Below are 25,712 nucleotides of genomic sequence, written 5' to 3'. Positions count from 1 at the left end.
TGTATTTTTTTTTAATATGGACAAATGTCCATAACTCAAAAAAATGTACTAATTAGAGCTACAGAGGGATATCACCACTACATATGTGATATTGTACATTATACAGACAAACACAAGAACCTACATGTGGTAGTGTTATCCATGTGATTAATTGCATTTTGCATGCAACTTTAACTTCCATATTGGCATTCTGCCCACTTATCCATCTTCCCAAGGACTGCATTCTAAACATCTAGCAACTTCAGCTAGCTGCATTTTTCAAAATCCACCTGAATGAGAAATATGTCCTTCTCTCCCAGAATTACATTCACCTGATGTGCAGGGCAGGAAATAGCAAATCTGAGACCAGTAACAGCTTTAAGTCTCTCAATTATTTAAGGCTAGAGATGAGAGCTTTATGCTGCTGGGACAGGGAAAGACTCAGTGGGAAAGTTCTAGCCCAGGAAGATCCCAGGATACTGTATCTTCAAATCATGCCATTGTTAGGTATAGAAAATGTTCTTTAGGTTTCTAAAATTACATTAGTTATTGTGTTCCTCTGCCACTGAACCCTATGTTGTTGGATTCATAGCACCAAGTATATGTGGCTTTACAGATGAGGGAAGTGAAATACAGTGTCATTAAATATTTCTCTCTGAAACATGTTAAAATATTTTTTTCTGCAAAATACCTAGCCGATAACAAATAAAATGCTTTCCAACTCATAAGTAAGGCAGCTTTTCCAAACTCATTCCAATATAATTTTATTAACCAAACCACACCATAGGATATTGGTATAATTATTCTGGAATAGTCCTTGTGCATGTGTTTTTCATGTAAACTTGTTTAATCGATTTGTCTGTCCTATGCAGAGTAGTGTAGTGACCTACAAGATGCTACTCATTTGTATATAAAGCTGTAGAAGAATACTGTGTGATAATCTATTGTATTTGTGAAATTAGGTGTGACTGTGTGATGAAAAAATACCCTAAATCCACAAAGAGGCAGAGTCATTGTTTGATTTCAAGTGATTAATTGTACATTTTTATGCTTTCTTAATATATTTTTAAAAGGAATTCCCTAGGCTTTATGATGAAAAAATAGAAAATAAAAATTTCATAATGTGCAACTATTAGCTAGATGTGATTGGACTGTTCCATGCCACATGGCTAAGACAATCTGCAGGCAGGAGCTACTCTCCTGCAAATCTTAGGAGCTTCATAGTCCCTGTCATGCTAGCGGAGAGCCCCTGCCCCAGTGGAATTTATCCTAGAAGGAGACCTGATAACTAATGCAGGCATGAGGCTACACTTCTGTAGTTCCTAGCAGGCTCACAGCTAGAGAGACTTTTGGCTGGTTGGATGAGCTTGGGAAAGGGAGTTTGGAATAGAAGAGGGTGGCACAGGAGCCGGGGAGCCACTGAAATTGAAACTTTGTTCACATATGCAAAACACTGTTCATGACATTGAAAAACTTGGCACTGGCCATAGAGAAGTTAGACCAGACCAGGGTAATCCAGGAAGGAGAGAACAAATCAGACCCAAGCCATCCTGAAAGGTATGGCAATTAGAGTTGCCCAGAAATAAGATATACCAGATAAAAGACCTCCTGACAGAAGCCAAACGACAATATGGTGTTTGAAAGCTCCTCAGAATGGGAGAGCTAGCCTCAAGTCATGTTTGCTAAACATCTTCTGGGTGACCAACACGCCAGAGAGAACCATATATTTATTTGGAAGTTACAAAGGACGTTATTTTAGCATGACCTCGACAACTAGTAGCTCCCAATGAACCTAGTATGTTTGGAACTGTTTTATTTAGAGTTTATTATTTCAATATTATTCAAGAGGGTTCCTAAATATATGGTTTTTAAACATACAAAGTGATCAGTAGTGCTCTTAGTAGCCCGAGGAATTCTTGCTCAGTGTACTGATTTGCAATTCAATTGTGTAAATTTGCCCAGTATATCCTGCATGCTATTTGCCATATTTTTATTTAATGAAGCCAAATTTTAAGATATAAAAGTTATCATGGATACCTGTTGCAAATTAATATAATGTATCATTGCTTTAATTGGCTTCTTTACTTTGCAATGGCTAGTATGAACAGACTTTTTACTGTGTGTCAGCTTCCTTTGTGAGGCTGAGTTGAATCCAAGCACTATTAGAAATCACATAAAAACATTATGCTAATTCTCAATTGATTTTATGATTTAATCCACTAAATGGTAAGGTATCAAAGGGCTATACATACTCTACATGTTGCAGCGAGTGTGGGCTGGTGAATAGCTTGTGGAAATGGAAACTACAACATGTCCTGAAGCTAATGAAAAGAACTGTTTTTGCTGAAATTAAATCTCTTGTCAGTATGTCAGATGTAAAGATGTGGAACGTGAGTGTTCTTGAGAGCTAGATTGTGCTATGAGCACGGAGTTTAGAGTCAGGGCTGGTGCACAGCTGCACATCCCCAATGGAACTGATGGGAAGCATACAGCGTTGGGGAGCAGAATCCCACCTGGAGTCTCCTTGATGCAGTGGTGGTGCGGAGCAAAAATTTGCAACAGACCTTTAAAAACCAAGCCTCTGCCTACTCCTCATCTGTTCTCACCCATCCCTGACCCTTTGCAGAGAGAAGCCTAGGGTCTCCCACAAGTGCTGTGGCTACTACTCTGGGTGACTCTGCAGGGGTAGAGAAGCTGTGTACATCCTTCTTGCCTCACTGCACAACCATACAAGGCAAGGAAAAGACCTTTCTGTAAATGAATTGTAGGAGATTACTCTGAATCATCTGTGAACAGGAATACATCTGATTAAACAATTGTTCATAACTGTTTTCCAATGTGGGATGCAGAATTTGGTCAATGCATTGACAACGCTATGCCACACTCTGTGCTCCACAGAGAAGCTTGTCCATTTTCACCATATTCATTTAGACTGAGCATAGTGAGAGTAAATTGAGTATAAAACAACCATTCTGGTTTGTCAGCATTTCTCACCCTTTTTGTACAGGTGTAAGAGGTGGAAGGCAATGGAGGATCCGGCTATCTTTATCTAATTGCACTAGCTGTCCTACAGTGGAGAAGTCCTATTTAGGCCACCCATTTTAGTTTAGTATGGATGATGGATGAAAGTAAAGAACATAAGATATGTAAATGCACACACACACACACACACACACGTTTCTCAGAATATCTTTTAAAATAATTCTCAGCATGAATTAGATTCACATTGATTCTCTACAAAAATACTAGGCCAGATTGATTCATATACTCTGGCTGCTTTGAGCCACTCTGGTGATGAAAACTAGCTGTAAACTTGGCTTCCATCTTTGTATCATACTTATATGTCCCCCATTAACATAGTGTTTGAGTGCCTCGTGATCTTGAATATAGTTATCCTCACAAAAACCCTCTGAGAAAGGGAAGTGCTACTATTCCCACTTTACAGATGGTGAACTGAGGCACAGAGAGACTAAGAGCCAGATTTGTTATGGTATTAAGGCACCTAAAGATGCAGACAGGAATCCAGTGGAACCCAATGTGAGTTGGGCATGTAGGTGCTTTTGAAAATTCTGCTAGACATCTATCTGCATCTTTAGGCAACTCAAAACCTTTACAAATCTGGCCTTAAATGACTTGTCTAAGATTATACAAAAAGTCTGTAGTGCAGCAGGAATTAAACCGGGCTTTATCACCTCCCCACTGGTTGAGGTGGGTTTATAGTGTTTTGAGTTACCAGAGTGATGCAAAGCAGCTGAATTAAACTGTCCCAATTTTCAGAGATTTCCCACCCTTTTTTCTATTATCAAGTCATTCAAGGAGAAGTCCTATATACAGCTGAAGATCACATGAACAATTAATGATTGACATTACCTTGTGTGCGGACAGGATCTGACATAGGGCTGGGGTCACTCAGACCTTGTGAGTTGATTGCTCTCACCATAAACAGGTAGATTGTATTGGGTCGCAATCCTCTTAAAGTGTAGAGTGTTGTCTTTACATGATTAGCAACTGTTTGCCAGCTATTGCTCACAGATTGGCTGCAATGAAAACATGGTTGAAAACTACAGATTAAAGCAAAAAGAAATCATAGAAATATAGAATTGGAAGGGCCCCTGATAGTACAGTTCCTTGCACTGATGCAGGACTAAGTTTATCTAAATCATCTCTGACGGGTGTTTGTCTAACCTGCTCTTAAAAACTTCCACTGACAGAGATTCTACAATCTCCCTAAGTAATGTGGTCTATCCTTACAGTTAGAAAGTTTTTCCTAATGTCTGAATCTCTATTGCTGCAATTTAGGCCCATTACTTCTTGTCCTTTCCTCAGTGGTTAAGAACAATTCATCACCCTCCTCTTTATAACAAACTTTTACATACTGGAGAGAGAAAGGATTTGTAAAATAAGTTGGGTTTCATTTCCTTGCCAAGGTTAACCGCTGGGGGATAAAATAGCAAGATCAATAAAAAAAAAAAAGAAACCGTTCTGCTGGTTTTAGTTAATTCATGAAGAGAGTAGGCCACATTATGAAACAAAACAATAGCCCCATAAAAATATTTCAGCCCAGCTGAAGTGAAAGCCTTTCCTAATACATTATAGCCCACTAAAATAAATACCTGCAAAAGGAACAGATATAGAAAAGTGGAAAAGTAAATGTGAATGATAAATGGGGCCCTCTTGAACAAATATTTGAAAATAATAAACCTGTTAAAAGAATAACTTTCTATACTACAGGGTAAATTATGCCAATAAATTGTCCTGCTAAAAGAATGCGTTCTCCTTGAATTAAATCCATATGTAAAATTACTATAGACCCTTTCAAAAACACATCTGTAAAAGAAGAAAAATGCATGAATACATTTTCCTGTGCTTAAGTTTTCAATTGGACTGTCCTATAAACAGAATATAGCACCTTGCATCTGTAAAAATCTCAAGGGTGATTGTTAAAAATAGCTCTCTATGAATATATGGTGATTTTTTAGAGTCATCGGTGGGATGTCATTGCAGCTTATGTAAAGTCAAATGGGCACCTTTGCTAAGGATAAAGAGAGAATTTCATTTCATAGCTGTCGGTTGTATATTATTCATAAGAAAGTTTTTCTACCTTTTCCATGTGGGCTTATTAAAGATAGTAACTATTTTCAGATGAGTCAAAAGACATACTGGAAGTTACCATTTTTATGGAAAACACTTATTTGCATATTTTAGAAATGGCACATAGATATTTATGTAGAAAGATGAGTAGTCATCATTGTGGCCTTTTGAGCTGTTACTGTACATGTTTTATAGGACCATAGATTACCATGCTAACTAAAAGACAAAATATATTTACTCCTTTTCTTTCACTTTAAGACTCAGATTCAGGAAGGTACTTAAACATGACCCTAATTTGAAGGACACAAGTAACCCATTGATTTAAGTAACCTACTGAATTGTGGCCTAAAGGCTCAATCCTGCAAATACTGTGTGCACCTATGAGGTGCTCAGCACCTCAACTCTGATCAACTTCAGACTTGCAGGATCAAGCTCTAAATGATCAGATGTTTGTTTTTTTAAATGATATATTTTATTCCATATGGTATACACATACTGGAATTTCAAAAGCTTTTTTTTTTTTAAGGTTCTCCTTTAAGAAGACGAAACATCCCAACATGTTCAAGGTTTAGGAAATACTATTATTAACTTTTTTTAATCTGGTTTGCCCAACCCTAATTAAACTATCTCCTCTCAAGCTGTCCAATTTGAATTCTCATTTGAAACCCTCAGTGATGATCAGGATTAAGAAAAAAGTAACAGATAAGTGAATGCATAGTCAAACTATACTTCTGCTGACCTGAAGAAATAATCTAGTGCTTGTCTAAACTTTCTATTAAGAAATAGGTGGATAATAATAAAGATAAATTCTTGAAGATTAAGAATGAATTTCATGCCATCAAAGATAAGGCCTTTAGTGAGTTAATTGAATTTGTAGATATCCACACAGGTACCATCAGATCAGAAGCACAATTAACACTGGGGTTAAAACAAAATTAGAAAGGAAAGAGATTAGAAGTGGAAATTTTCACATACCTAAAAGCTTCAATGATATATGCACTAGCTGGTAAGCTTCCAGGGGTGCCTGGCTGCCAGGACAAGGTGACACTGTTCTTAGTAACATCAGTGACCTGGGGTTTGGATGGTGGCCCAGGAAGGTCATTCAAATTGTAATTTTTACTGATTGTTGCTCCACCAGACTCTGTAAGGGGTAAATAAAAAGAATAGTTAACTTTTATCCTTGACTGCACAATTTGATTTCAAAAAAGGAGAGTAAAGATAAAAAACTATAAAAATAAATTACAATAGTCAGCACAATTCTTACTGACCTAACTTAACAATAACAACAGAGAGTCAGGTTTACATTTAGAGGCTTAAATTACTGGATGATTGGCTGTAGGTCTTTATAAAAACTTTTGCCCATAAAACAAACCAGAGAAAGCAACAACAATAAAAGAAAAAGGAGGAGAAGAGGCAGACAGCCTAGTCTATTTTGTTTATTTTTTTTAATAACTGAAATAGATTGAACCTAAAATGTCAACACATCAGTCAATATAAGGCATGAGAAAGCCCACAATCCTACAAAAGGATCTCCAATTAGGTAGACTCTTTCATCCCACATGAAGCCCCAGTGACTTCAGTGGGATTCTTCGTGGTCATAAGGACCTTCCTGCATGGAAACAGTTAGTTTGTTGGTACTCCAGTTTAGACTAGATTTAGCTCTCTAACTTAGCTTGATACTAATACAACTGGTTGTACTATCAATGGAGATTTAGAGAAAATAATACCAAAATCTAAAGCATGTGAAGATATCCAGCCTCTCTACCTAAAATATATTAGTCTCAATCCCGGTTCCCTTTAAAACAGATCTGCTATAATACAGTGAACACAAGCCAAGAGAACAACGAGCCTCTGACATGACTTACCTGTCACCTCTAGCACAGCGCTCCAAGATGTCTCCCCACTTGAACTTGTTGCCACACATGTGTAAGTGCCAGTGTCAGATATCTAGTCATACAAAAATGGTTAAGGGCATTTTTGACAAACCTTTAACATCAGGTGGCACAATCCTCTCAATTTTTTTCTGAACATTTCTTGATGTAAAATAAGAAGGACTTAGCCTACATTATGACAGGTTTCAGAGTAGCAGCCGTGTTAGTCTGTATTCGCAAAAAGAAAAGGAGTACTTGTGGCACCTTAGAGACTAACAAATTTATTAGAGCATAAGCTTTCGTGAGCTACAGCTCACGAAAGCTTATGCTCTAATAAATTTGTTAGTCTCTAAGGTGCCACAAGTACTCCTTTTCTTTTAGCCTACATTGTACATCACTAAAGGACACCAGACATTTCTCAAATAATTACTTAATGGCTTACTTTTAGAGAACTATAATAAGATTACTTGCTCTTAATAGTTTCACTCGGTTCCCCCCCCCCATTATTCTAATTCTCATATAGTTAATGCCAGTGGTACAGGGTATGTGTATTACAGAATGGCTAATTTAAAACATGTCACCAATTTTTTTTTTAATATATGAAGGAAGATCCAGGTGAATTCCAGTAAAAATATAATATACTATAGATGTGACTGAAATTATAATTTAAAGTGTGTCTAAATTATTGTGAAATGGGTACAGATTTCTACTTCTCAGAGGAGATTAAGCTTCAGTTTCATAATCCCTGCCTTAATTTACAGTTTCCAATCCCAGCAGGGTTGTCTCACCTCCTTTTAGTCCTCTGTTGTAGAGATAGTATTACTATGCAGTTTATCATGTATGGGTCTTTTTAGATAAGACTTTAAAACCAGTCCTGTCTAGTTAGTATGGATATTAAAGTCCTCATGCATAACATTTTCTAAAGGGTAAGGCTGGGTCAGTGGCCTAGGCCAAATTTCCCTCTTTCCTCTCCACTTTTATGCAGAGTGGAGTGAGCTTGTTGATGAGCTGGAAGCTGCCTTCACACCAGAGGGATTTCAGTGATGCTGTATGTGCATTTCAGTGGTGCTGTAGTCTGGAGTTTGAGAAGTGTTTTGGGATGAAAAGCATTATAGTCACATAAATGATCCAGATATGCAGAGTTTATCTGGTGAAATTGTGGTCACATTGACACTATTAGAGTTATTTTCCCCCTCTTCTTTTTATTTATTTTTTTTCTGTCACACTGACTGATTTCCCCTGATGTTTTGTTATTTCTCACTTTGAAGGCTAAGGGATGTTGTGAATGAGACCTGATGTTTGGTCTGGGGAAATCTACTGAGATCAATGGAATACTGCAGTTGGCCAACACTGTGGAGTCTACTGAGAAGCCCCAAACCTGCTGTGTGTAAAGCATGTTAGCCTAGAGATGGAAATGGAGTGGAGAGAGTGCTGACTCTGATGATATCAGAGAAGAATTATATTCACTGGGGGAAGACTACATTGGAACATCTCAATGGATATAGGACTAAATCCAAAATGGTTTATTGGACTGTAAGGGAATAGTATGTACGTGCTCTGTACTATATTAAATTGGAACTGAAATCAATGTGCTCATAGCTTGATTTTCCAGATGGCTGTTGAGGCAAATCAGCAAGATGCTCTTTACAATATCTGCTGATACATATTTTAATTGATTTTGAAGTTTATCGTGTTTGAATCATGTTGGCACTTTCTGCTTCTGACACATTATCGCTGCAGTATACTATTGTTATGGACAGGGCACGACAGGTAATTAATGATGTAACTATTTAGTAGATTTGTATAAGCAAGGCCTGAATTTTAAGAAGATGCAGCTGCCTTGAGTCAGAAAGGCTCTCTGATAAAGGCTGAAATATTCAAAATGTGAACTGGTTGCTAGGGAAAGACAACAGCACTTGACTGGAGATAGCCTTATCAGCTGGGAAGGGGAGCGGTAGAGCAGTCTCTGCTGTACTATTTTACTATGTGTTTTATGAGCTGTTGGTTGGGAAAAGGTACCTCCTCATTATGTGGTAGTGGAAACTCTTTTTTAAGGCAAAGTTTCTTAACTGCATTTGTGCATTGCTGTTGCAAAGTGGGGTATGGCACTGGACACTGTGTGTATACTTAGAAGGCAAATACTATATATAAAGAATACTTGGGGTATTCCACTTCTTCCAGGCCATGAAATCAGCTACCAGCTATGCAGACTATGAACAGATTACATGTGTACCTAGTGAATTTCATATCAGCATGACAATATTGTTTGCCTTTTAATCCTTTTTGCTATTAAAACACACAAAAATGGAGAGAAATCAGACTGTCAATGGCAATTCTTTGTTTTTCAACATCCCATACCATCTCAGTGGTGTGGGGGCAGGGGGCTTAATTGAATGGAAGATAGGTGTTCCATGTGGGAGGACAGATCATGCCACTGGCAGAAAGACCAAAACCTAACCTAATCTACATAGATTGTGGATTAGACACCCACTCCCAATGGCTGCGGCCAACCTGCTGCTTTTAAGGACATGAAGGGAGACAACTGAAAATCTGAATATATGGATGGATTATGATCATCATTAAGCACTTGCCCTCCTTTCCCTGGCTAACACTGGGTTTCTGGGCATGCTATGAATAATAAGTAAGAGGCTTTTTTGGAGCAGAGAAGGAATTTTCCTGTCACCGTTGACCTGGGTATGGAATTTTTTTTCACTTCCTCACAGCAACCGGGATATTTGGCACATAGGGGAATTGTGTAGATTAACATTCAAGATTTGGCCTGGGGTCCAGTGTGGTTGCTATGGAGCATGGGCAAGGTGGTGTAGGGGCTCCAGAGTAAATGTCAGCATTGAACTAAGAAGGACCATAGCCATTAGATGTACTGCAATGAGCTACCTTGACATATACATTTAACCCTTGTATGCAGTAAGGGCAGTGGCAATTATTTTGATAAGATGCTAAAATCCCTATTGGTTGGTTATGGTGAAGGGGAGCTAATTGTAGCCTGCCCTGAGATTGGTCCTGTCTAAAGGACTTCAGTTTGGACCTCCACTGGACTCTTTGTTGCTGTGGTAGCCTTAACACAAGACTTAAACTTTCCAGTTTACATTAATTCATAAAAGTTGCAGCTTCCCATTTAAACTAGGGCTGTCAAGCGATTAAAAATTAACTGTGATTAATCACACGATTAAAAAAATAATCACAATTAATCGCGCTGTTAAACAATAATAGAATACCATTTATTTAAATATTTTACGATGTTTTCTACATTTTCAAATATATTGATTTCAACTACAACACAGAAAACAAAGTGAACAGTACTCACTTTATATTTATTTTTGATTACAAATATTTGCACTGTAAAAAACCAAAAGAAATAGTATTTTTCAATACCCACATTACAAGTATTGTAGTGCAATCTCTTTATCATGAAAGTTGAACTTACAAATGTAGAAATATGTACCAAAAAAACTGCACTCAAAAATAAAACAATATAAAACTTTAGAGCCTACATGTCCATTCAATCCTACTTCTTATTCAGCCAATCGCTCAAACAAGTTTGTTTACATTTGCAGGAGAAAATGCTGCCCACTTCTTGTTTACAGTGTCACCTGAAAGTGAGAACAGGCATTCACATGGCACTGTTGTAGCCAGCATCACAAGATATTTACGTGCCAAATGCCCTAAAGATTCATATGTCCCTTCATGCTTCAACCACCATTCCAGATGACATGCATCCATTCTGATGATGGGCTCTGCTCAATAACTGCTCCAAAACAGTGCAGACCAACACATGTTCATTTTCATCATGAGTCAGATGCCACCAGCAGAAGATTGATTTTCTTTTTTGGTGCTTCAGATTCTGTAGTTTCCGTATTGGAGTTTTGCTCTTTTAAGACATCTGAAAGCATGCTCCACATGTCATCCCTCTCAGATTTTTGAAGGCACTTCAGATTCTTAAACCTTGGGTCGAGTGCTGTATCTATTGTGACAAAGCTCTGTCCTTGCCTCCGTGGGTCCCGCGTTTCCTGGTGGATTTCGCTAGCCTCAGAGGCTCACTGTGACCCTCCACATAACCCTTCTTTCTCTAGAGACAAGGGTCACATTCTACTGAGCCATTTTCATCATAAGCCAGCGAGGGAGGTGAGGAGAAGTTATCCTTCCTTGCATAGTCTCTGTTGTCTCTCAGTCTCAGTGATTAATCAGGGGCAAAGGTGTGTGTGTGGGGGAGCCCGGGCCCACCCTTTACTCCGGGCTCCAGCCCAGGGACCCTAATAGTATCAGCTATGGTACCTGATATTTTAGAAACATGACATTACATTCCCTGGGCTACTTCCCCCCAGCAGTGCTCACTTCCTCAAGCTCCACTTCACCCTTACCTCAGGGCCTCCTTCCTTGTACCTGATATGGTGTGTACTACTCAGCCTCTCCAACAGCACAACTTCTTCCCACAGCTCCTGACATGCACACCCACCTGACTGACTGGGAGGCTTTTAACTAGTTTCAGCCAGCCCCTGATTGGCTTCAGGTGTCCCAATCAACCTAGCCTTCTCCCTGCCTTCTGGAAAGTTCTTAATTGGCCCCAGGTGTCTTAATTGACCTGGAGCAGCTTCCATTTCACTTAACCTGGTACAAGGGACTTGTTTAGCCTGGAGTTAATATATCTATCTCCCACTACTTTTCTATAGCCATCTGGCCTTGCCCCGTCACACTATCTTTAGAAATTTCACATTGGTACCTTCTTTGTGTTTTGTCAAATCTGAAGTGAAAGTATTCTTAAATTGAACATGTACTGGGTTATCACCCGAGATTACTATAATATGAAATATATGGCAGAATGGGGGTAAAACAGACTAGGAGACATACAATTCTCCCCCAAATAGTTCAGTGACAAATTTAATTAACACATTATTTTTTTTAACGAGCATTATCAGCATGGAAGCATGTCCTCTGGAATGGTGGCTGAAGCATGAAGGGGCATACGAAAGTTTATCTATCATAGTTGGTACGTAAATACCTTGCAATACCGGCTACAAAAGTGCCATGCAAACACCTGATCTCACTTTCAGGTGACATTGTAAATAAGAAGCACGAAGTATTATTTCCCATAAATGTAAACAAACTTGTTTGTCTTAGTGGTTGGCTGAACAAGAAGTAGGACTCAGTGGACTTATAGGCTCTAAAGTTTTACACTCTTTTGTTTTTGAGTGCAGTTATGTAACAAAAAAAATCTGCATTTGTAAGTTGCACTTTCACAACAAAGTGCACTAGAGCACTTGTATGAGGTGAATTGAAAAATACTATATATCATTTTTACAGTGCAAATATTTGTAATAAAAATAATAATATAAAGCGAGCACTGTACACTTTGTATTCTGTGCTGTATTGGAAGTCAATATATTTGAAAATGAAGAAAAACATCCAAAAATGTTTAATAAATTTCAATTGGGATTCTATTGTTCAACTGCGCGATTAAAACTGTGATTAATCGCGATTAATTTTTTTAATCGCAATAAATTTTTTGAGTTAATCATGCGAGTTAACAGCAATTAATTGACAGCCCTAGTATGAACCAATTTATGGTGTTGAGTCTTTCTTCCTGGTGTTACTGCATTGAGAAGGGTTAAGGAGTATCTTTCTGAGCCTTAAAGGAAAATGGGTATTAAAGAATGAGCCACTCAAGGATCACTAAAAGCTCCATGTCTTTTAAAGTTACACTTAATGCCAGATTTTCCTTTCCGTTGCCAGTATTTCCTTTCTCCTTTATAGATCATGTGCCTCTAACAAAGACATTAATGTGCTGGCACGATTCAACAAGTATTTTACTGTTTGCATAACCGCATGCAGGCAGGCATCCCATGAGCTTCTGCCTCATGGACACTCCACAAAGCCCATCATCAATGCTCTGAAAGTTTGTTTGAAATCACCAAGCTCCCACCTTTAATTGCTGCTTTCTAACACTACTGGGGGATCTAGACTATTCAACCGCACTGTTTAATCCAGCTCTACAGTAAAAATGCATTAACCTTCATGGCCCAAGCCCGCCTTTAGCCTGGAGAGGGAGGATAAATTGTTTACTCAAGGAAAGCTAGCATAAATTTTTTAATAAATTCCATTTTGTACCAAGGAGGTTAACAATTCATTTACAATCACTGATGAGATGTTGGCAGAAAACTAAACTGTTGCTCATTTCTTGTTCTTTATAGTTCTGCAGATTCTCTTTTTTTCCCTGATAAAACTAAGTACAAGCATTAGTGCTGATGAAATTAAATATTTCCTGAAATTATTTTTAAACAATTAATGTAAAATATAACTATATTTACCTTTCTGCACTATGTAATACATATTTGGATATTTTTATGAGTATCTCTATACTTTATATATTATACATAAATACATACATCTACACAACTTTTTGTCATTAGCAAGATAACATTTACCAAGAAGGTACAGCACTGTGGCAGCTGAGATACTGCAGATTTTGTTTGTACTCTAAAGAAGACATACTAGCGTTATCTCAGATATCAGTGTGTTAAATTGTTGGTAAATTTTGTCTTTTGAGTGGCAACCACTCTGTGAGAGTATAGATATATTCAAGAATCAGTCCTCTATCCGTGATCTGCATCGCAGCTTAAAGCAGCCAGAAAGCAACTTTAAATGAGCAACTGAGGATAACCCCATGCCACCTGGCTCCTGTCACTTCCCATAGAGGCCATTCCCCGAGTGGGGAAGGGACGGGTTGGAGCACACAGTATCTGCTTGGACCACAGCAACTGGCATAACTTAGATCCACCACATGTATCTGATTCCAGAATTGGGCCTGTGTGTGTACACAAAACTACACTTTGTCACTTTATTCAGGGTTATTTGTTTTGTTTTTTTTTGTTTACTTTTGCTTTCTTATAAAGCCTTTGTAACCAGCTAATAACCAGCAGATTTTGAACACAGTCCTGCTTTACTTAAGCAAGGAGTGCCAATGACTTCAATGTGACAATCAGCATGTGTAAGGGTCACAAGCATGACTACAGGCTGCAGGAATGGACTCAATTATATAAGAAAATGTCCTATAAATTTAATTCTAAATCTCTTTGAAAAAAAACATGCTTCAAATATATGGTGTTTTTATTTTATTTTAGTTAAAAAGTCATTTAAAATGTTTGACCACAGGCGATCAAGAGACCAGAATTTCATTTCAGATCAAATTTCACATTGACAACTTTTCATTTTGTCTCTTCTCCCTATCTGAATTCCACCCTCCTGAAATTCAGGGCATCTAATTTCCAGATACCTCAAAAAATACTGGCCAAACAGTGTTCCATGCCAAAGAGGGATGCAATACTGCCCTAACCAACCATGCATAGGACAGAACGAGCATAGGGAGCTCCAGGGTACCTCTCTCTCCCAGGCCCAGGTGTAATGGATTTGGTAAGGGAGGAAGTAGCCAAAGCCTGGCTGCAGTCTAGGAATCCCTGGCTATGGTAACAGCTCCTGGGAGACAATTATCAGCTGGAACAAATGAGGCTGCTCCGACTTGCAACTTTGAATGAATTGCCATCCAGCCTCAGGATCAAACGAGATGGAGATGGTGACCAGTCCCCCTTCCATCTCCTGCATGGAGTGAAGCTTGACCAGCCCCTACTGCTAGGTACTATGTTCTAATGCATTTTGTCTGAATCCTAATGTATTAACTGAACCCTCTACAGATCAGTGGTTCCCAAACTTGTTCCGCTGCTTGTGCAGGGAAAGCCCCTGCCAGGCTGGGCAGGTTTGTTTACCTGCCGCGTCCGCAAGTTCAGCCGATCACAGCTCCCAGTGGCTGCGGTTCGCTGCTCCAGGCCAATGGGAGCTGCTGGAAGTGGCGCGGGCTGAGGGACGTACTGGCCGCTGCGCCACTTCCAGCAGCTCCCATTGGCCTGGAGCAGCAAACCGCGGCCACTGGGAGCCATGATCAGCCGAACCTGCGGATGTGGCAGGTAAACAAAGCGGCCTGGCCCAGCAGGGGCTTTCCCTGCACAAGCGGCGGAACAAGTTTGGGAACCACTAGGCTACAGCAATGTTAAATCATATCCCCCTTTTTTATTTCTCTGGCAAAGAATTTTGTTCAGTGAAGCTTGTTGGTGAAAGATGTTATTCTAAATGGAGGGGCACATCAACTTTGAAGACAAGGATGCCTAACTGTTTGATGGGGGCTCCTCACCAGCTCAGTAACGATCCAGTTGGAACAAAGATTCATTCATATTAGTACTCACCCGTAGACTTTTAATCTGCAAGGTCCCCTGCTCCTGTATTGATGTTCTAGGATCTCTGCCCAGGAACGTGAATCCTTCCTTTAACCAGCTAATAACAGGAAGTGGGTCACCAGTGGCCTTACACTTCAGCAAAGCTGTCCCATCTACTGCCAAAGTCTGATTGGCTGGACCTTGGAGAATGATGGGTGGAGGTCTATCTGTCAAAACTAAATGACAACACAAGAATTACTGAACCTCTCTACCCTTTAACAGTTAGTATCTGTCATATTTAACAGTTAGTTTAGTATCTGGTATAACAGAATACAGATTTTAAGAAAATTGTATATGATATCCAGGGAGGTTGAAAATACTAATTTCTGCAAGGCCCATTATGCATTCATGCACCCACAACTGAGATGTTTGATTGGCATATTTAAAAGAGTTGTGCTTAGTTACAGTGAAATGGTACCTAGATGTGAGTTTGCTATAAACAAACACTGAAAGGTTATCACACTTATTTGAGTAAGGGTATGTCTTCACTGAAATAAAACACCCCCAGCTGACACAGATGTAAACTGCAGCATAGACATTCAGGCGTGAGCCTGAGCTCTGGGACACATTGAGGGAGGAGGGTTCCAGAGCCCAAACATACACTGCTGTTTTATAGCCCTGCAGCCTGAGTCCTGCAAGCACGAGTCAAAGGCCAACCAAGGGTGTTTTTTTATTGCACTGTAGGCATTACTTAAGATTAGCTAAAAGTTAAGGCCTTGGTTCAGGAAAGCACTCAAGCACATGCATAGGTGCTGGAACTAGAGGTGTTGGGAGTGTGGCAGCCATAGGTGTCAACTGCATGGGTGCTCCAGGGCTGGAACACCCATGGAAAGAACTAGTGGGTGCTCAACACCCACCGGCAACCTCCCCCCATCAGTTCCTCTCCCTCCCTCCCAGTGCCTCTCGCCTGCCGCAATCATCTGTTCAGCAGCGGGCAGGAGGCACTGGGGGGTTGGGGGCAGAGTGAGGGTGGGGGCGCTTGGGAGAGGGGGGAGTGAGGGCGGGAAGAGGTGGAGCAGGGCAGAGCGGGGATGGGAAGAGGTGAGGCGGAGTGAGGGCAGGGTCTGGGGCGGAGCAGGGGGTCGAGCACATCCTGGCAACTCAGAAAGATGGCACCTATGGTGCAGCACCTTTTGGCTTAAAATGGTTTCTATTGTAATCCAGGGTTTACATTTTGATTCAATGGCTCTCAGCACGCGCACTATACAAATTGTTCCAGCAGCCTTGAGCACATGCTTAAGTTTAAACAGGTGTTTCAATCTCATTGGTGTCAAAATTAAACATATGGTTAAATGCTTTCCTGAAAACAGATGGTCTCCTGAATCAGGGCCTTAGAAAGGTTGATGAAAGCTAAGACAGTTGTTGACCAACCATAACTGTTAGTTAAACGTGCATTTGATCATGTTTCCCATTCATGCTCAATGTGCAAATGTTCATCATTAGGAAATAACATCTAACACCACAAAATCTTTCCCTAACTGATCTAACTGATTGCATCATGCTCTTCATGAACAGTTCAGATTTAATCAAGCTGTCTGTTTACCTATCAAATCAAGTCATCACCTTTTGAAACCTTGAACTCTGTTATTATTCTCCTAATATTTTACATTTGCATGCTTGAAATAATTCATAACATGTTCTTAACTAGTGAGTGCCTAGCTGCATCTGAGCCTTATTCTGCTACCAGTGGGATATTGTGAAGATGAGGTAAATGATCATGTTAACTTTTCTTACAAGAAAATTTTTTCATAAATAATTCTAATGTTCAACCTATTCCCTGTCCCATCTGTGAAGGATAAAAACATAGCTTTGTTGTTTCTGTAAGATTTGTTTATGGAGAGAGAGTAAGATAAACAAGGGGATGGATTCTTCATTAATGTCAATGGAGTTATACCATCATAACACCCATCTAACACAATTGAGAAACAGTTTTCAGATGTTTTGCTTCCATACTGTTATAACTTTAAATCTCTGAGCAGTATGTTTGGCATCTGAATGAAAATATTCTGATAAACAGGATTCGCTTCTGACCTAGTATAGGTTCACATAGCTCCACTGATGTCAACTGAGTTACATCAGTTTACTCCAGCTGAGGATCTGGCACAATGTACTTAGCATACAGTACATGCCTCTGAATGAAACCAAAATATATTGAAGTGTGTCTTAAAGAAATGTGGCTTGCATTGTGTTGAACTGTTCAAGACATGAGTTCAAGGCTCCAAAGTATTTTCGGTATACTGTTTAATATATAGGAAAGAGGAGTGCTGATGTAAGCATTTGTTTTTTTATTCAGAATGTTTGTTTTTGGAACTGTAACATCGCAACAACCCTAAAACCTTCTCTTAATCTGGGAAATAAGGCGGATGAATCTACTTGCTGTAATAATACCTTGGGTTGTGATTTCAACAAATTTATTGTAACTGAAAATTTAATATGTGCATTGAAAGCTAATTTAGAACATTTATCACAGGAAATGAAAACTGCCTTGGAAATTCTGAAATACTACACACTGAATTCAGCTATAACACAGGAACCAGTAGGACAGAAGAAGACACATGGGGATGTATTTTCACCTCAGAGCACATTTTTACATCTCATTAGGGTTAAGCACAGTTACACACAACTGTTGAAGAGAGAGTATGCCCTGTCATTTTAAGAAATAAAAACTCAATCTCAATTTTATGCTGTAATTAAAGAAACATGTGTATGGCCCATCTAAGTATTATAAAATACTTATAATAATATAAAAAACAGTAAAAATATATTCAGATGATAACTAGGCCACATAAGTTTTCATTTGCATTTAATGCAGAGCAATGAATTTTCAGTTTTCTAGGTGAGTAGTTATAGATTGAAAGAATGAAAACATATAATTACTTAGGTTGAGAACTATACATCTTTAGTTATTTGTAGCAACTCATTGCCTTGTTTTATGGGTAGCAATATAGGTATTTTAAAAGCCTATTGTTTTTTAGATATTGCTCTTTGGCATCTAATTAGTTTTTTTACTGCCCAAATGAGTAGCTCATAATCTTTTAAATGGGTTTGATCAATAAAGTAATTGAAAGTCTCCTGGCCAGAAGGAATCTTCATTTTCAAAGGTGTTATGGGTGAAAGACTACTACAGGTTTCCATGACACTAAGGCTAAAGGTTAAATGAACACTTAGGATTTCCAGTGATCTGTGAAGAACTGTATTGTCTTCACTACTATGACTTGTAAATCTTCTGTAAAATGTTTTTAAATTCTCCTGTTTTTGTCAGTTATTTAAATATATAAACAAGATTCCCATGATATAGGTCTTTCAGTGAATCAGGAACCAACACTTGAGCAGAGCTTTGGAAAGATGTTTGTTTGTATATGTATGAGGGTCTATCTATCTCAAAGATGGACAAATACTGTAAAAAGTCAATGAATGCTTGCTCTAATTTTTAGGTGCATTTGTTTTGGCCAAGCACAAACCCTTTTGTGTTCATTTTCTACAAACGTGTGCGATTGAGCTATACTGGTATGAATATTTACGGAAAGTGAACTGCAAAGTCATATGTGCACGTATTCATGGAAACTGAGTTTAAAATTAGTATCTACAAACATTCAATCTAGTAATCTAGTGATGGAAACAATAACATATGTCTTATCTGACCAGTCACAACTAAGCAATACAACTTGAATTTCAAGTAGAGAGAGCTGGATACTCACAGAGAACTATTTGTGACTAATCCATAGAGTTAAAAAACATACACCAATGGCCAAAAAGATCAATCAATAAATATGAATAATGAATTGATTAGAGGAAATTGAGATTTACTTCTGAATATTCTGTGCACAAAAAAGAGGCTAAATTTATGGAATAAATTACTAATTGTGAATTATTCTGTCTATATCACACAGAGACACAGTTAAATGGAAGCTCTTAGTTTATTTGCATGACCTGCTGTTATAAGACTGTGAGCTGCATGCTTACCTTTGCTTTTGAAAGATTGCAGACTGTCTCATTTTTTTAAAAATGATGTTACTTTTTCAGATGCGAGTTAGACACTGGATTTATGTGATGATCTTTCAAGATACTACAAGATTTGAATTTCAAATATATTGAAGGCTCTTAGCACAGTTCATAATCAGCAAAATTATCACTCAACTCAGCACATTTCATCACAGCAAGTAATTTTTTCTCATAGGAACATTTGAGTTAAAAATATTTCCAGTGAAGACGTCTAAGTGCAAAAATGTAACATTTGAAACACTGCTATATATGGTATAATTAAGCACTTGTTTTTCTGCACATGACATATGTTTTCATTCTGTATTGGAATTTCAATTGAATCCAAATTACTCTGGGATCAAACAAAAATGTGTTCAAAATGAAAATGATGCCTTGCCACTATTATTAAATCATTAACCAAACAGAAAAATTCTGGGCTATGAAGTAAAGCTGAAATCACCAGCCAAAAACTGGAAAGCTAATGCTTCAATATATAGCTAATATTTGAAATGTTTATATTTTAATATATTTTTAAACTCTGAAATTAGATTTCTCTACTGATAAAAACATTAACTTCTATAACCTGTACTCAGCATGAGCTGAGAAAGAATATTTAGATATTTATGCTTAATTCCCTAATAAAAGGCAATGTCAAAAATTATCTATGATACAGTGGTACCTTTATTTATACAATTACAATTGCAAAATACTCTTTTTGTACATTCCTCATGACTTTCATCCACCCCTCAATACCATAATGAATTCATATTTCTATAAAATAATCTTGTAGTATATTACAGTGAGTATCCTGACTTTCAGGTTCTGGGAGATATTTGAAGAATGTAGGTTTTTCGTTCCTTTAGTCACACAGGCACCATTGAATGCTTTCTTAAGGAATGTAGAAATGCTAAGTACCTTTGAATGTAATTAGTTCAATGTGAGTTTGCTTTTTGCCATGGACACCTTAATGAGCTTTTTCTGTTGACTGGCTGCATAAGCTGATGCAGATGCAGAAGAGGTCAATTATGATTTCTTTTTTCATACAGAGAAATAAATAAAGATTAAGAAGGACCAGAGGCCTTGTCTGTCTAAAGGAAGAATTTTCTCATCACTGATATCCTTGAACCTGACTTGTTCCTTTCGGCCCCTGTTGCAGTAAATCTCTGAAACAACAGCAGGTGCAACCATTAACAGCTCAATGTTCTATCAGCCAATGTTTGTATGTTCTATTTATTCCAATCACAGCCATGGCATTGAATCAGACAGCGCCGTGGACAGATATTAAAAATACTGCCTTTCCATTAATTTTAAATGATCTTTTAATCTACATGTAAATTTGAATTGTATGAAAATGCATCATTTTGTCATAGAGAGTAAGAGAAAGGGAAGACTTAAAGAGGTCATAGAGCAAAGGTTAGGCTTTAATCTCCTAGAAACTACTTTAAGGAAATGCAGTGTGTGCTTGTAAAGATGTAAGGATAAGGAAGAAATTATCTTTCCTTGTCATAAAAATATAGACAGCTTTTGGAAAACAACAGGAAAAAAAAGGCATCAAATTCATAGTCAAACCTCTATAGCGTGTGTCTGAACCTCTCTACCTGTCACTAGCGATGAATATGCTTTTGTGAAAAGCCAGATTATTCAGAATTAGACATCTTTTCAAACTTTCATGATGTAGGCAGGTCTCTTAGGGAGCTGTAATAGTGGATCTGTGCATGTAACAACAGTTTTAACGGCAAAAATTCATCAAAGTCTGTCAGGAGATATTTAATGAGTCAGTTAAGATAGGGAATAATAAGACCTGGGAATGAGATGACCTGCTAGGCAAATAGGAATTTCAGATCCATTTTCTCTAGTAATATAAAGGCACTATTCTGCCCTAGATCCATGAACAGAATTCATACTGATGTTTACAGGATTCATGGGTGCAAATGAAAGGAGATATATGTAGTAAAGAATGCATTTAAGGTATTTTCCTAAAACAAAATGTTGAAATGACTAGTCACAAATCACACTGTGTTGTAGTATTTGTCAATCTGTCTGATTTCCATCATTGCAGTATCTGAGCGCATCAGAAATATTAATTATCCTTAAAACACTCCTTTGAGGGTAAGGAAGTATTACGGGCCCCTCTTTACAAATGGGGATTTGGACACAGAGAGACTAAGGGTCAGGGTCCTCAGTTGATGTGCACAGACATAGCTCCATAGATTTAAATGGAGTTATTCTAGTTTTCATGAGATGACGATACGTCCCAAAGTGACTTCCCTAAGGTAACACAAGAAGTCTGCTGTGGAGCTGGGAATTGAACTGAGTTTTTCTGAGTTGCTATTCAGGGCTTTACCACAAAAACGTCCATTGCTCATTCTGGATTAGAATACAGGCATCTTTGATTTCAGTTCACTGTATTGAACAGTGTTCTTTAAAACAAATTATATTCTGAGCTGGTGTAGCCCTCCCTTTTCACTGATTGTTTTAAAGAGGCATAACATTTCATATAATATGCAAACTTGTATTCCATGTTTTTGTGTTCATGTAGAAGACTCTGCACCGAGGTCCTTTTTGCATTATTCATAATTTGTAGAAGCCTATGTTTGCCGATATGAATTACATGATCTGACATGTCTATATTTACAAATTATATTTTAATTCTTCAGTGCTATTGGTTAAAACAAACAAACAAAAAAACTCAATAAAAATCCTGATTTCTCACCATCAGTAACTTCCAGTTGAGCCTTTGCTAAAATGCTTCCAGCAACTGTCAGCGCCTGACAGATGTAGTAGCCTGCATCAGATCGTTGAATGTTGATAATAGTGAGGTCGCCTGTTGGTGATACTGAATACCTACTGTTGGGTTGGAGAGGCTGGTTTGGAAAGAGTAGATTCTGTAGAGACAATTCAAGCCACATCAGTGCAAAATACAAGAACATTGCTTTTCCCTCAGTCAAGGGTACAATCATTTTCTTTACAAGGATTATGTATAAATACAAATAAAAAACCACTACTATTTATATAGTATCATAGGTGTGCATAGGGCTTTACAGACACATAATAAGCCAATGTTCCCTGCATGGAGAAGCTTGCAGTTTAAATTAGACACAGCACCACTGAGAAATGATGACAGACAATTGTGTTGCCGGTAGCGGTTGAGGTGTGGAGGAAGATTTCAGCAAATACATGCAGGTGATTTGTTTGTTTCATATGTATCTCATTAGTTCTGAATTTGTTTCATATGTACCTTGATAACTCTGAACTTTATTTTAACAACATACATAGCTTGGTGTTACATCAGGAGGAGCTAACACTAGAGTGTACATTAGAAAGCTACCTAAAAGGAATAAATTATGAGTAGTGATCTGAAAGAGCAGAGTGAGATTGTTTGGCAATGAGTACTGTTCCTGGCAAAGGGGGAAGCATGAACAAGGCATAGAAGCAGAAGTGGCAGGAGGATACAAATGGATCATAAAGAAAGAGGGGTTGGCAGAGCATGGGAGGCGAAAGGAGGAGTAGAAGGAAATTAAAATTGAGAAATAGACAAGAGGCAGACAGTGTGGAACCTTGAAGGTGAGGACGAGTATAAATTTGATGTGAAAATTGGCAAGGAGATTAAGGAGGGGGTGGCACATTTAGATTGGGGGTGGGTTATTTTGGCTGACACCCTTTTAATGGACTGGAGGGGAAGAGATGAGAACTGGGGAAAATAGAGTGGAGGAGATTCAGTAATCAGTGCAAAAAGATAATCAAGGCAGGAGCAAGGGCTTTAGCAGCTCGGGGCAAATTTTAGAGGAAAAAGTGATAACATTTGACAGTGGCTTTGATGCGAGGAAAGAAGGGTTGAGAAGAGCGAGAGACAGCACTTGGGGAAAGACAGGTTAGTTGCAGGGAGGATGGAAAAGGGGAGTAGGGGAGAGGGTTTAGAAGTTATGATGAGATGTTGCTACTTAAAGGAGGAAAACTGCCTGAATTAACTAATTCCATAAGAGTTATGGAAGCATGATTTATGGATTTATGAACCAGTTTAAATAAAACAAGCACTGAACCAATCCCTATAAAAATATTACAATTGTTAACACCAGTGACGTACCCAAACACTGCAAAGACACTACCATAAGCTACTGATCATTACTCTAGGGCAGTGGGTCTCATACTTATTTGATTGTGTGCCCCTTCTTTGTGTCTATAGTTGTTCATGTTCTCCCCCTGCCCCTCACAAGTATATATACTGCTGCCAGGCTCTGAAGGGAGAGCAGAAACTAGCGGCTGCTGGCTGGGCACTCAGCTGTATAGGTAGTGCTGTTCCGGCAGCAGCTCAGAAGTGAGGGTGGCAATGTGATTTTTCAATATCACTTTTCACAGAAGACTTAGCACCCCATTGCCACCCTTACTTCTGTGTTGCTGCTCCCACCCCGGCGCTGATAGCTGGAGTCCCGCCGCTATGAGGAGAGGGATGGCAGGGGGAAGGAGAGCCCGAGCCAGCCAATGCTCGTGATCCAGCCGTCACCCCTGGGGCGGTGGGGCTCTGGCTGTCCCCCGAATCCGATCTCCCCACCTCCTGGATGTGCATGACCCTTTTGCACAACCCCAGCCACCTGGGACTGATAGCCAGAGCTCGTACCTCCCCTTGACATATTCCCATGCCTCCTTTGTGAGGCCTGCTCCATAGTTTGAGAAGTCCTGCTTTGTAGCTCACGAAAGCTTATGCTCAAATAAATTTGTTAGTCTCTAAGGTGCCACAAGTACTCCTTTTCTTTTTGCGAATACAGACTAACACAGCTGCTACTCTGAAACCTGTCATAGTTTTGTTTGGCTTTCTAATACTGGGAGTTTGAAAAAATTCAGTTAAGATTTCAAAGTTTGCCTACTGGTACAAAGCAGAATGTCTAAATATGCAGGGTGGGATTTTTAAAATCATTGAGTGTTGACTAAAACTGTTTCAAATGGAGTCAATGGGAGTTTTACCATTGACTTCCATAGGAGCAAAATTAGGCTAATGCTGAGTAGTTTTGGAAAAAATTGTACCTCCTACCTGACATGGCTTTGTTGGCAGCGTAGATGCAACTGTGCCAACAGAAAAGTGCTTCTGTCGGCTTAGCTAATGTCATTCAGGGAGGTGGTGTAACGATGCCAGGAGAACACTTTCTGCCACTTTATGCTGTGTCTACATTAGGGGCTCTGCTGGAATAGCTATACTAGTCAAGGATCTGTAGTGTAGGCAAGCGCTGAATGAAGAATGAGCATAAAAGCCCACTTGTGTGAGAAAAGTGAGAATTTTGATGTGGTAGAATTTTGCAGCCACTCATCACCCACCTGGGGATTTGTAGATGGCAACACAAGGTAAAGGCAATGCAGGATCAGGCCCCTAATCCCTACTAAATATAAATTGGGGTTTATAATCATGTTCATTGTTGCATTCAAAATATTAATTTCTGATTATGTGGCCATCCTTCTTTGATTCTTCAGGATGGGCCAGATCCTGAGGGGCCTCAGGCCCCAGTGAATTCTACACTTCAGTGGGAATTGATGAGGCTCAGGACCCTTCAGGATCAGACCCCATGGATTATAAATGGCCATAAATTGACCACAGAGTAAATTTAAAATAATTTAAAATAAAGTAAGTGGATTCAATTTAACTGTTTGCTCATTCAGGCCTAATGGTGACATGCTGTGCCACTTGAGGGCCACAATCAGCCCTGGCATAACTCTACTGACTTCAATGGCTTTATGTCCATTGATTGTAATGGAGTTACACCAGGGATTAATTTTGCCCAAAGTGTTTAGGAACTAGTGACTAGTAAGAATAAATTCACTGCCTTAAGCTGCTGCATTTCGTTGGAGTGCTGCTGTCAAGCTTTGGGGGAAAAGGCTACCAAATACAAAGGACCAGCTGCTGACGCACAAGTTGGCACAAGGATAGTTCCAGAAGGAACTGTTCCCCTCCCTTCCAGCTGGCTGTGCTTTAGTGAAACAGGATGGAGGAACAGGTCCAGGATGAAGAATTCCCTGTAATCACTGGAATGGGCTAGCATGATGAGCTCTACACAATATTACAATAAACACTAACAGCAGCATTGCAAGGAAGATAGTTTCTTGACTAAGTCTACACTGCAATTAAAAACCTGTGCCTGGCCCGTCTGTACGCAGCTGACTCAGGCCCAGGTTAAGAGGTCATTTAATTGCAGCGTACACATCCTGGCTTGGGCTGGATCCCAGGCTCTAGGAACCTGCAAGGTGGAAGAGTCCCAGATCTTGGGCTGCAGGCCGAACCTGAATGACTACACCACAACTAAACAGCCCCTTAGCTGAGCCATAGGAGTCTGAGTCAGCTGGCATGAGCCAGCCACAGGATTTTAAATGCAGTGTAGACATTCCCTCAGAGGCAAAGAAAGCACTGCTAGGCCAAATGACAAGGAGTAAACACTCAGAGATACTGTGTTCCCATGCTCAGCATGTTAACCTTAGGTGTAGTGAAAGTATTGTACTCTTCATTTTGATGATAAAATACAGTAAGTGG

General features: G+C 39.0%; 1 protein-coding gene across 26 annotated transcripts in view; it reads right to left on the bottom strand.

The window, feature by feature from the left end:
- The window catches only part of ROBO2 (roundabout guidance receptor 2), a 1,574,290-nt gene that overhangs the window by 105,009 nt on the left and 1,443,569 nt on the right, over positions 1–25,712 (bottom strand). For all 26 annotated transcript variants that reach the window (XM_043509447.1, XM_043509509.1, XM_038413374.2 and 23 more), the window contains 5 exons: positions 21,915–22,086; positions 15,191–15,396; positions 6,936–7,017; positions 6,046–6,211; positions 3,850–4,016 (listed from right to left, as the gene is read on the bottom strand). In XM_043509447.1, the coding sequence (XP_043365382.1) occupies positions 3,850–4,016; positions 6,046–6,211; positions 6,936–7,017; positions 15,191–15,396; positions 21,915–22,086 (793 nt within the window). The remainder of the gene's footprint in view (positions 1–3,849; positions 4,017–6,045; positions 6,212–6,935; positions 7,018–15,190; positions 15,397–21,914; positions 22,087–25,712) is intronic.

Source organism: Dermochelys coriacea, chromosome 1 (genome assembly GCF_009764565.3).
Source record: "Dermochelys coriacea isolate rDerCor1 chromosome 1, rDerCor1.pri.v4, whole genome shotgun sequence".
NCBI lineage: Eukaryota > Metazoa > Chordata > Testudines > Dermochelyidae > Dermochelys > Dermochelys coriacea.
Note: the sequence above shows the minus strand (reverse complement) of the source record. Positions and strands in the feature narration are given on the sequence as shown.